The 12066-nt window shown below is 36.1% G+C and overlaps 1 protein-coding gene across 3 annotated transcripts in view; it reads right to left on the reverse strand.

Moving 5' to 3' along the window:
* LOC308681723 (uncharacterized protein) overlaps nt 1–10992 on the reverse strand; it is a 188134-nt gene extending 177142 nt beyond the window's left edge. For 2 of the 3 annotated variants that reach the window (XM_081350826.1, XM_081350825.1), the window contains exons 1-4: nt 10794–10982; nt 9118–9242; nt 6688–6759; nt 5215–5314 (exon numbers count right to left, since the gene is read on the reverse strand). In XM_081350826.1, coding sequence (XP_081206952.1) covers nt 5215–5314; nt 6688–6759; nt 9118–9242; nt 10794–10795 — 299 coding nt within the window. In that variant the 5' untranslated portion in view covers nt 10796–10982. Of the gene's footprint in view, nt 1–5214; nt 5315–6687; nt 6760–9117; nt 9243–10793 lie in introns of all 3 variants that reach the window. The other variant, XM_081350827.1, reaches the window with a different exon arrangement.
* Between the last annotated feature and the right edge of the window lie 1074 nt (nt 10993–12066).

Below are 12066 nucleotides of genomic sequence, written 5' to 3' on the forward strand. Positions count from 1 at the left end.
AACTTTGTACCATACCATACAAATAAGTGACATAAAAACAGCAGTGTTGAATAATTATGACACAGCTGTATTACCAAAAAAATCCTATAACTCAAAAGAATCACTCCTGAAACTTTACAGTGTGTAGGTGGGCAAACTTAAATGATTCTTTTCTATAAAATTTGACAGTCACTGGTGATTACTATGTTCATACAATGAAAGAATATTCTTATAGCCTCTCCTTTGCATGCCGCAGAAGAAATAAGTCATGAAGGTTTTAAAAGTCCATTTATCTAGACATGGAAATAAATACGCTTACAATGATAGCTTAAAAAAAAAGACTTTTATGGATTTGCTGAGTAATTGATTTCATGACTACAACCCTAAATTAGACTTAATATGACCAGCCGGTGGAATGGACCTCTGCCGAGTGAGACCTCATAAGTGAGGGCAGTGTTTCGAAGCGCACCAACCTGGGCACTGTGACATCAATTCACTTCATCACTGAGCTGTTAAATAGGGACATCAGAGGCCATATGTCAAATATGATGGGATGCAACACTCTAACACAGCCCATATTAAACTAATCTCCGAACATTCAGATGAATAAACAAATAAATGCTGACATTGCTACAAAAAGTCTCTCATGGTTGCTATAAGTTTGTTCAACCATGCTTAACATTGGGACATTGACATGGTAATGCAATGTAACGTAATGTAACCATATAAATCAGTGAAGACTACTACACAGCACTGAATAATAATAATAATAATAATAATAATAATAAAACATTCCACAAGTCTTCTTAGACACTTATACAATTATTTGAGCCAGCATTCTGTTTCATTTTGGCCATTCAAATAAATATATTGCAATTGTGTTTGGTGGTTTTGTGCCGACAGTGGCACATAAATTACAGACTTCACCTTTAAGAGTTTCATTTTGGTCACAAAAAAAGGAAAGAAAGAAATTAGTCAGCCCACAACTTTAAGAAAAGTTGGTCAGAAGCTGAATAAATGTGTGGTATGCCCTCTCTAGGTAGTGGCTTTTATCACCCACTCAGTTAGGACCACTGGGCGAACATCACGTCATGCAATTAATATTCATGAGCTAAGCTCATAAGCTTTATATTGTGCTTTTCAGATCGTTCCCACGCTCCATTCCTCTCATAAAAATGAATACCAAACATGCAATTAACACATCTTAGCAGAATCATCTGTTAAACAACTAATGGAAAATAGTCTGGGGGAATGGAGCCTTCTCTTTCCATGTGACGGTATCATTTCCTGCAAGTAAAGTGAGAGATGTTTGGTGTTTGTGCTGGGGACTCTTTGACCCCTCTTCTGCACCCCTTCGACACATCCAGCTGACTAACACCATCACCTGTCAGAGATCAGCTTAATTGAGGTCTGGCAGGGTGTGCGCATGTGTCTGTATGGGGGTCCGGGTAGACAACTTGGCATTCTCGTCCCCCAAAACCGCACTCCACCTCCAGCCAGGGAGACTCACAGTTGGTCCCCGAGGGCCGGTCTGAGCAGCAGAGAGAAAGCCCCACAGCAGGCCGCTGACCACCAAGCGTTAGATAGAGCAACAGATCGCAAATCATCTGACCCACGGCCCCTTCAGGGTCCCGGGGAGCAAACAGTGCGTTTACAGTTGTTTAAAAAAAACGCTAAAAATATCCTCCCTTTCCCTGTGCAGATGACTGAGTGTTATTTTCCACTAGTGAAACGTGTGGAGGTACAAGAGACATCCACTGGGTTGCTGAATCTCTATGGCCAACCCAGCAGGTGTGCTTGAAACCACAGAGAATAAGACTATGATGAAACACAAATTAACAAATGACCTACAAATGCTAAACAATGTACTACGGTACTTTAGTGCGCAATGCACCATGTGTTTCCATACTAGGATAAAGTGGCCCCAAAATCTTAGACTTTCGGACAGTTAATGTATTAATCTTATTGCTTTAGATGAATTATCAAACCAAGTGGTATTTGCAAAACAAATTATGCTAGACCTTTTCTCAGAACCTCTTCTAGCAATTACATTTAACTTACTGGTCCCAGGGACATTTTTAATGGATTTATGTAGTCAGTTCTCCTTAAGTTCACACAGATGTAGCCCATCACGTTAACTATGAACATACTGAAAGTGTCCAAATGCTTTGTCTTAATCTTGAACAGCATCCTAAAGCAATAAGTAAGGAGAGGCTGTGTGGTACAGTGATTTTATCACAAGAAAAAATGTGACAACCTAAAAATATATTTACACTACAGTTCAAAGGGGAGGCAATTAATATTTTTATTCAGCAAGGACACATTGATTAAATGTCAAAAGTGACAGTAAAGACATTTATAATGTTACAAAAGATTCAAAGAATTCAAAAGTTCGTATTCAAAGAATCGTAAAACAAAATCACTGTTTCTACAAAAAAAAAAATTAAGCAGCAGAACGGTTTTCAACATTGATAAAGAAATATTTCTTGAGCACCAAATCAGCATATTAGAATGATTTGTGAAGGATCATGTGACACTGAAGACTGAAAACTCAGCAATATTTCACAATATTACAGTTTTTACTTTTGAATATATGTAGCCATGGGGAGCAAAATAGATTTTCTTTCAAAAACACACACAAAAAAAAGCTTGGAAAACTATTACTGTTATTTAATTAATTATTTTATTTTAGATATTATTGTTTAAAAAAAAAGTTATAAACTTGAAAAACTAATCCCACATGCTACTCAAGTCTGAATCATGAAAATATTTAAAGTCCCCCATTGTCAACACCATTGCTGAGTATTTTCTCCTTAAAACTGCTGTGAACCAAAGACAGTTTCAAAAATGTGGTTTGAAATCACAAAATTTCTGACGTCACAAACTACATTGTAACCAATCAGCTCAACGTGTGATCGTCAACAAGTGAATCTCTGAGTGAAGGCGGGGCTAATTTGCATATTCATAGAACCGCATATACTAAATGAGGCAAGGGTGTTGAGTTACATTCAAGCTATTTTAAGGCATTCAAAGAAAAAACTTAAATATATCATTTTGGTGATCAAATATGAGTTTTAAAGGGACACTCCAATTTGTTCATATTAAACTATGTTATTCCCTTAACTAAGACGAGTTGATACATACCTCTCTCGTCTCAGTGCGTGCACTCAATCGCTCTGGTGCGCGGCGACACTTTGATAGCACTTAGTTTAGCACTTGAAGTTGGGAGTACTTCGACTCTGCGCAGTAAAAAGTCACTCCTGAAAAATCCTCTCCCTCTCACTTCTGTCATTAGAATCAACGTGACTTTTTACCGAGCAGAGTCGAAGTGCTCCCAACTTCAAGTGCTATTCCGCCATACATTATAGTTATCCTTTTTACCCGCTTAGAAAAGCGCCACGTTTTATTTTGTGTCACCATACTTGGTCGTCTAACTACTCGTGTAACTGTATTTAAATAGGGAAAACGTGGAGGTGTTTGGTCGCTTCTAACTTCATCTCTGTTTGGTCCCTAATGAATGAACTAGGCTAAGCTAAGTGCTATAAAAGTGTCGCCGCGCACCAGAGCGATTGAGTGCACGCACTGAGACTAGAGAGGTATGTATCAACTCGTCTTAGTTAAGGGAATAACATAGTTTAATATGAAAAAACGGTGGAGTATCCCTTTAAGGGATACAATTATTGACTACAGGGGGACTTTAATAATAAATATTTTCTAGTTTATATTTATATTGTAATTTCACTCATCCCCTATACGGCTGATTTGGGAGTGTGAGGCACTATATATCTATATATTTAAGAAAAAATATTACAAAATATGAAAAGCTCAGAATCACAATGAAACCAAAATGACAAATACAGCCAAATGTATTGATGTATGCATTTGGCAGATGCTTTTATCCAGAAAGCGATTTACATTACATTCAAGTTGCATTTGATCAGTTCATGCATTACCTAGGAATCAAACCCAAGACCTAGACATTGCTAGAGACATTTTTTTTTCCACTTTTTGTCAGATGTTTTTAGTGCAAACACTACACTTTTATGTTTGTGTCATAATTAGCATAATTAGTCGTGTTTGACCATGACGTATGACCGACTGGAACGCTTTGAAGTCGGAAGTGGCGAATTTTAACCTCAGTCTTCCCCCATATCTGACTTTGTCTGGAGCGCGCCAATCCCACCGGTTTTTCAGCGGAATACAAAGGAGTTCTTTTGAGCATCAATTTGAACTCATATGAGCTCTTTGGATTCATGAATATGGTGTGGGTTCATGTGGTCTGGACAACTTGATTTTGCCGGAACACAGCGTACATAACATGCATAGATGTCCAAGGCTGTTATGTAGATTAAACATACCTGCAATGTCTAACTAACTTAGAAGCCTTCCTTGAACTTGGTGTCACCCTTGAGCTGTAAGTTATTAGAGTCATTGTAAGGCAATTAATATACAGGACATGATTCCCCATTACAGCTGGATTTCTCTTCTAGGCGGCAGTCCATTACAGTCACCTCTCTTTCTCCTTGGTCGAGCCCACTGCCCACGGTCTGCAAATTAATTCTGTCCAAATTATTCAACATGTCTCACGGCTCACCTCACAGTTTATCCTTATTAGCCAATGTGAGGGGAATTATCTCGGCGAGCTCGTGATATCTGGGTCATTCCATGTCAACACACCATTAAAAGCATCCGCGACATCTACATAGTCTTTCTACCGGATATCATCTGAAGTGAAAGCAAGCTTACACCATGAGAAAATATCAGTTTGCTCTGCAGGAACCCAATAACGGCCTGGCATATTATCAAAACTTGAGAGGCGGAAGCTCGTGCGAACTGCTTTGAGAATGCAGTTTGTTCAGCTAGGCAACCAGCGCTCTGTCCCGTACCGGCCTCTCATGGAGATTTATATGAGAAGCTGTCAGAAAGGCGAACCAGAACACGCAACGTGGATGTGGGCATTAATTCAAACTCCCATCATAACATGCTCATCACAGCACTGATTCTGCAAGGAACTGTCCTACTTTCTGCTCTCCAGATGCGAGAAGATTCTGCACATCATCGATCACATCCAAACTATGTAAACATATGGATATGCACATTTGCTGCAATAACTTCCAGCTTAGCCATCACGGTTAGCTCTAAGTTGTTTTCAGACAAAACGACCATCTGACTGATGTGCGAGTGGAAAAGTAAAAGGCACAATATCAAAACCTCATCAATATTTGCCGAACTTACTCAGTTGGTTTAAACAGGGGTTTGCTCCCCAGTCTAAACAATAGCCTGTCGTCCGTCACCATGCCTTTTCTCAGAAGGAACTTCTCAGCTAAATCGAATCCTGTAAACAAGAGGAGAAAAAGAAAAACATACATTACATTTATGCATTTGCCAGTCCAAAGCATTTGAGTGTAAACATTTTGGGAATTGAAAACATGACCTTAGCGCTGTTAGCACAATGTTCTGCTAAAGGAAAAACGTTAGCTTCAGGCTAAAGAGATTTTTACTAAATGTCGTCCCATACAAACTGCTGAACACACTTTTGTAGTCTGTTATGGGGAATGATTATTGTTAGCAAGGCATCCCTGTATTGCTATTCATCAAAAATTCTGGTTTTATGGCCTGTCATAAACCTCTAAGTATTAAACTTCTGCAACTTGTACAGACTCGATTCCATCTTTATTTTGTAGATGATTTCAGCCTTTAGACACATTGTTTTGATACACTTTATACTTTTTTGATAATCTCTTAAAGTCTGACAGAATAGCAAATATAACACACAATCCATGGAATTGTGATATTTGCATACCAAATCATTATTGGACAATGTTCTTGCATTCATTTGTATATTAAATAGTGATTGTTTTTTTCTTTCATGCTATCTATTGAACCATTAACAATACCGTTAATAGTGTAAAACTTACGTTTTTTGGGTTTTTTTGGAAGAAATTTATAGTTTTATTTAGCAAATTGATCCAAAATGTCTACTTCAAATAAAGCAGCACTGTTTTTAACATAAGAAATATTTCTTGAGCGCCAAATCAGCATATAAGATTGATTTCTGAAGAATCACGAGACACTGAAGTTGAGAGTAATGGCTCATTACACACAAACATTACATTGTAAAATACATAGATATGTATAGGTAGATGCCACATCCGACCACTCCAGACACTTCTGCACGCCCACCATCTTGGAATTGTCAACATGTCATCACTCACAATAAAAATCAATGATGCCACAACATTGCGTATCTTCTGGTTGTGAAATCACCTAGATTTAAATTCCTGAAGAAATGGGATAACCTTTCACAGGTGAGAATGTGTTTTTATATGTATTAACTCAGTATTAGAACTTTTTACTATGGCACTTTTTAATGTTTTTACTTTTACTATGGTCAGTTTTTGTGTCGGTTTAGCTGACGCCTTCATCTTGTTGTATTGTGTTAGTTTAGCGAAATCATACATGGTTCTAACTACGATTGCAGGCAGCCAGACAACTTGCTCTCGAATGTTCACGTACCGGCTTTGTCCGTTCCAATATGGCGGGCGACTTATGTATAGTGTCCCATAGAAACAAACTGCTCTGTCAGCTTCAGCCATGTACAACATTAGGGATGTTTTAAACAGCCAGCAGTTTGATGTTTAACAGCATTGCATACGGATGAACTGTGCTTGATTTCTGTTTGTATATACAGTGTATCTTTGTTTGTACCTGTGAATTCTCTGTGAATGTTCACACTGGTATGCCATATCTCATCCAGCTTTAAAGATGGACATGTATGATCTGCAGAAGAAAGGAATATTATTATATTTGAAAATCAGACAAAAGGTTGCTTTAAAGAAGGAAAGAACTACAATTCCATGGAGCATTGCAAATGACAATCAAATAAAAATGATGGATACATATAAAACTATTGTTTTGAAGATGTTGATTGAAGATGTTGAAACAATATATTTCACATTTATTGGAAAATATGCATATTTATATACAAATACTTAAGTAGTTTTAGAGCATAAGGAGACTGACAATTACAATAATATGCAGAGCTTCATGGAAGTGTGCAGGCAGTTATTTTGGTGTTATTTCCCGGTGTAATTTGTTCAGAATCATGGTTGAATGTAGGTTTTCATCAATAATTCTGCTGTTATACATGATTATTTGAAATAACATGAGCTGATGGCTTCAAACAAAAACATACATCAATCAACAACCTTGTATCTCACAGTCGGTCTGTATTAAACAGTTTATAAAGTTAAAGTTAAAAAACAATTCTCCAATGGAGAAAATAAATATGATTTTTATTTCTGAAACCCCACTTGTTTATACTCTATTAGTCTTTTCATTGAAGCTGAAGTAAAACAACTATGAAAAAGCAAACATATAAAAATGTAACATCCAAAACCATCAAACCATTGCTTTGGTTGACAGATATTGTAAATTAATAAACTGTAATCAAATTACAAAATCTAAAATGTGTGACAACTTGCCCCAACCTTATATTTATTTAAACCACCCCGATCCTGAGAACGGGATTAACTTTACAAGGGTAGATGTAGTAATGTAATTTTACCACAGGACGTCTGTAATATTAATGGCCAATTTGCACGGGATAAGATATCTCGGTAAAACTAGCAGAAGTGGGAGGGGTAACTCGATTTGCACATCGCCGTTACCCTCCTGTCGTCATGTGCGTATTACGTTGCTTCCTGATATCACGTGCGCAAACACATATAACCTATATATATATATATAACAGTTATATCTGGTCGAACAATGTATTAATTAACTTCAGATTGGATTATGTTGGTAATAGGCACTTTCCTAACGCTAAAAGATGTTTCGTACCTCTAACAAGTGCTTTTGATCTTCTTTCTGATCTGAATGGTGTGTGGAAAACACTTGAGTTTTGCCACAGACTTGTCCCAGCGACTAGAACGCAATTGAATGCTTTTTCAAGCGTCTCCACACTTGGAAAAACCATGGGAAACTACTTTTAAACGCAAAATGACGAAATATTTACTTACATATTTACAGCGGGACTATTCGCACGGGATTAGTATTACCTGAGGTCATTTTTCCAGACATTTTTAATGAAGGTAAAAGTCGCCGTAATCTTTACTGACATTGTCCGTAAGATGGCACATTTGGACAGGATTAAAATCACAGAGAATCTCTTGTAATTATTACTTTACCCCACCTCTCCATGTTAAACTAGTCCCGTGCTCCCGGCCGAATAGGGCTAAAATCCACCTTTGTTATATAGCTGATTTAATAATTTAGCAGTTACTGAAGTAGTAGCCTAGTTACTGAAACCCCAATGACCCCTAGCCCGGTCAACCCACCAATGACATTGGCAGCCTGACATTGCTGAAGGTCGAATTCCTCTTCATCAAGAACAATTATACCAAATAAAGAGGATGCTCACACAGACACACATGAAAAAACACACAAACATATCTACATCCACAGCCGCACACCCACAAAACACAGCATTAACAGGAAATTTCAAAAATCAGCACATCTGCTGGCAAACTGCCGACTCTTAAGGAGAAGGAGCACATGCTGTAAATCCTCTCTAAATCTCTTCCTGGATGTCACGCTCACACAGTGGATCACGGGAGATAGCAATCCACTCAGCTGGCAAAAATATTGCTTGCCTGTCCTCTTGTTCAGGGGACTCTCATTCGTGGGCATTTACACTGTGCAATAATATTCCTTAAATCGCCCCCAGGTTAATCTGAATGGGGCCGATAAAGCAATTCTATCGGACACGTAACACCACAGCGGATGTGTCCTGGTGCCTTCTGACTAATGCCACCCAGGTCAAGGGCTTGACGCCATGTCCTCGCAAGAAGGAATTTCAAATAGCTGTGCAAGAGTCCCTGCTTCTTAAAGAAGGGCGAGACACCTTTCATCACAAACAATTCATTTGCATACAAGGATCCCGAACAAGAAAGCCGAAACAGAGCGCTAATTAAAGTCGATGACAGGGGCGCTCTGCACCCCGAGCGGTGTAGTCAACATTGACCTCTCGTGCGGAGACGAACAAGGCTTGAAAAACCAAACAGGCGTAATCTCTTCTAATCAAACCTTTTGTAAACGGACAAGAATAAGCAAACATCTCAGTGACAGCATACATACCTATTCTCTCATTCACTGCCATTCCTGAAGTAAAAGGAATGGAATTTACGATCCACAGGAAAACAGTCCATCTGAGATAGTGATTCATGTCGTCTTTGGCACATGAGAAAGGGCCCCTTGAAAACCTACAAATAGAAAACAACGTCACTTTTACAACTCTTTTGGGTAACGCAACACCACTTGTTACTGTCTGTATGACGACTGATTGCTTTTCCTTTTGATATGCCTTCCCAATTCAGTTACTTTTCATTAGGTTTTACTGATAAACAACATTTGAAACTAACTTTAGTGTCCTATAATCAAGGATAATCACTATCAAATGGATATTAGCTACTCTATCTGATAGAATAAGCAGGAACAGATCATTCTGTGTAAAATTCAACTAGCTCTTCAATTATGTGGTGAAACGTCTTAAAACAAAATGTCAAGTGTGACATTTCACTCCTCAGAATAAACTCCAGGCCAGAGTAAGTTTCCAGCATGAGGTGCTTCTGGGGACCCAGTGCCAGATTCCTGTAAACTAATATGATCCGTTACCCACCGCTGACTGTTGTTATTGAGCTCTTAAGTAACAGGACAAACAAATTGCACTAAATAATTAAACACTTGTGCTATGGAGTTTTAAAACACATGCAGTTTTGCATGATACAATCATTAGTGCATCTCTGTACATAAACGTGGAATAAATGGGTTTGTTGTGAGCTTCAAACTCAAGTTCAAAGTTTGAACTTTCAAGAAAGCAATACGATGGAAATGTGTGATATCTAATTAAAGCTATATATTTTGTGAATATAGAATGCAGTACAACATGGGTAGTGTAGTTTACACAATGTAATGTAGTGAATGAAAAAATTCAACCCACTAAAATAAAAAATTATTTGGAGTTCATGCACTTATTTAACCACTTTGAAAGGCTTTACTAATTAAGAAAATCAAGCTAAAAATCAGCACAAAACATATCAATCAAAAATGACAACTTTATGTAAAAGATAGATGGAAACCAATTATGCTGTACTCTGATCACACAAGCAATTATTATTGCGCTATGTGGAATATGTGTACTTTTAAACAGGAATTAAACAATGTGCTTTCTTCATACACATTTAAACCTAAACTCTTGATTATTAAAAAAGATCCTCTGCATGTTGTCAACTAACTGGTAGGCTACACACTTAATCTGAATTAGAGAAACGCTATGATTTTATCAATGCATTGTGAAGCTAAAGCTGGAGTCTATATCTGATCAGTATATTAATCCATCAATAATAGTGCTCAAACGCCACATGTACTTGTTTAATAATTAATATACAGAATTAATATAATCAAAACAGCTTCTTAAAACTTAAAACAAAACTGTCTAACAATAAACAACAATAAAACATACAGCTGATGCCTAAATGTGTCACGTGCATGGTCAAAAGCTACTGTTTACTGCAATTTCTCTGTGTAACCGAATGATGATATGACGATCTCTCTCTCTCTCTATCTCTCTCTCTCTCTCTCTCTCTCTCTCTCTTCTTGAAGTGCACGAACGCCGACAGCACAGGACTCACAGTGGCGTGTTAAACTCAGATGACATCAAACATGATCATTTAAAAAAATGACACCGCACGCATACTGTGCAAAAACACCTACAAAGTCACAGCAACCGAGACAAATGAACACCGGCTACTTACATTTGCTGAGAAAGTTTATTATTCCAGCGTAAACACACAGCACAAGCAAAAATCCTCTTGGGCTAATTAGCGCATTTTAGGCAGCACACCAAACTCCAAAGCACACTTGCAAATAAAAGTGAGAATGAAAGCTCGTGCAGGAACCGTGTCCTTATTTGTCGCACTGCCTGACCCTCCCACCCACTCATTAGAGAAGCACACATCAGGACGGACAGGACACTCGCAGGGGCTCCCTGTGGAACCCGCTACAGCACACACAGGGTACTTCACCAATAGCAGGGATACTAACTTTTCTTTTTAATTAGAGGTCAACATTTTAAGAAAGACTTTAAATAAAAATTGAGAACATTTTTATTTTATGTGCTTAAGTTTTTCCACATTTGTTTTCAATTGTATACATTTTTGATTGTTAATAATGTCAACTGCAATTGTATAATATTTATAATAGAATTGAACAAAATAGAATTTGATGGAAATGTTGTGGGAAATAGTTGATGTACCTTTTAAAAAAGCATTTTGGAATGTAAAGATTACATTGATTTTGTTTGTCCATTAATAGGTATATTAATATCTACAGTATTTTAATGGGATTCTGGATGGGATTTTTTTAATGGGAAGTTGTAGCCTATTATAGTATAGCCTATTAATATGTTATGTTATGTTATGTTATGTTATGTTATGTTATGTTATGTTATGTTATGTTATGTTATGTTATGTTATGTTATGTTATGTCATGTCATGTTATGTTATGCTCTGTTATGTTATGTTATATTATGTTATATTGTATTATACTAAATTATATTATTGCCTATTATATTATATTATATTATATTATATTATATTATATTATATTATATTATATTATATTATATTATATTATATTATATTATATTATATTATATTATATTATATTATATAGCCTATTATATTATGTTATATTATGTTATATTATATTATATTATATTATATTATATTATATTATATTATATTATATTATATTATATTATATTATATTATATTATATTATATTATATTATATTATATTATATTATATTATATAGCCTATTATATTATGTTATATTATATTATATTATATTATATTATATTATATTATATTATATTATATTATATTATATTATATTATATTATATTATATTATATTACATTATATAATATTATATTGTTTTATACTATATTATATTATAGCCTATTATACTATATAGCCTATTATATTATCCTATTATAGCCTATTATTTTATAGCCTTTTTATTAT

Source organism: Scardinius erythrophthalmus, assembly GCF_964197995.2.
Source record: "Scardinius erythrophthalmus genome assembly, chromosome: 21".
NCBI lineage: Eukaryota > Metazoa > Chordata > Actinopteri > Cypriniformes > Leuciscidae > Scardinius > Scardinius erythrophthalmus.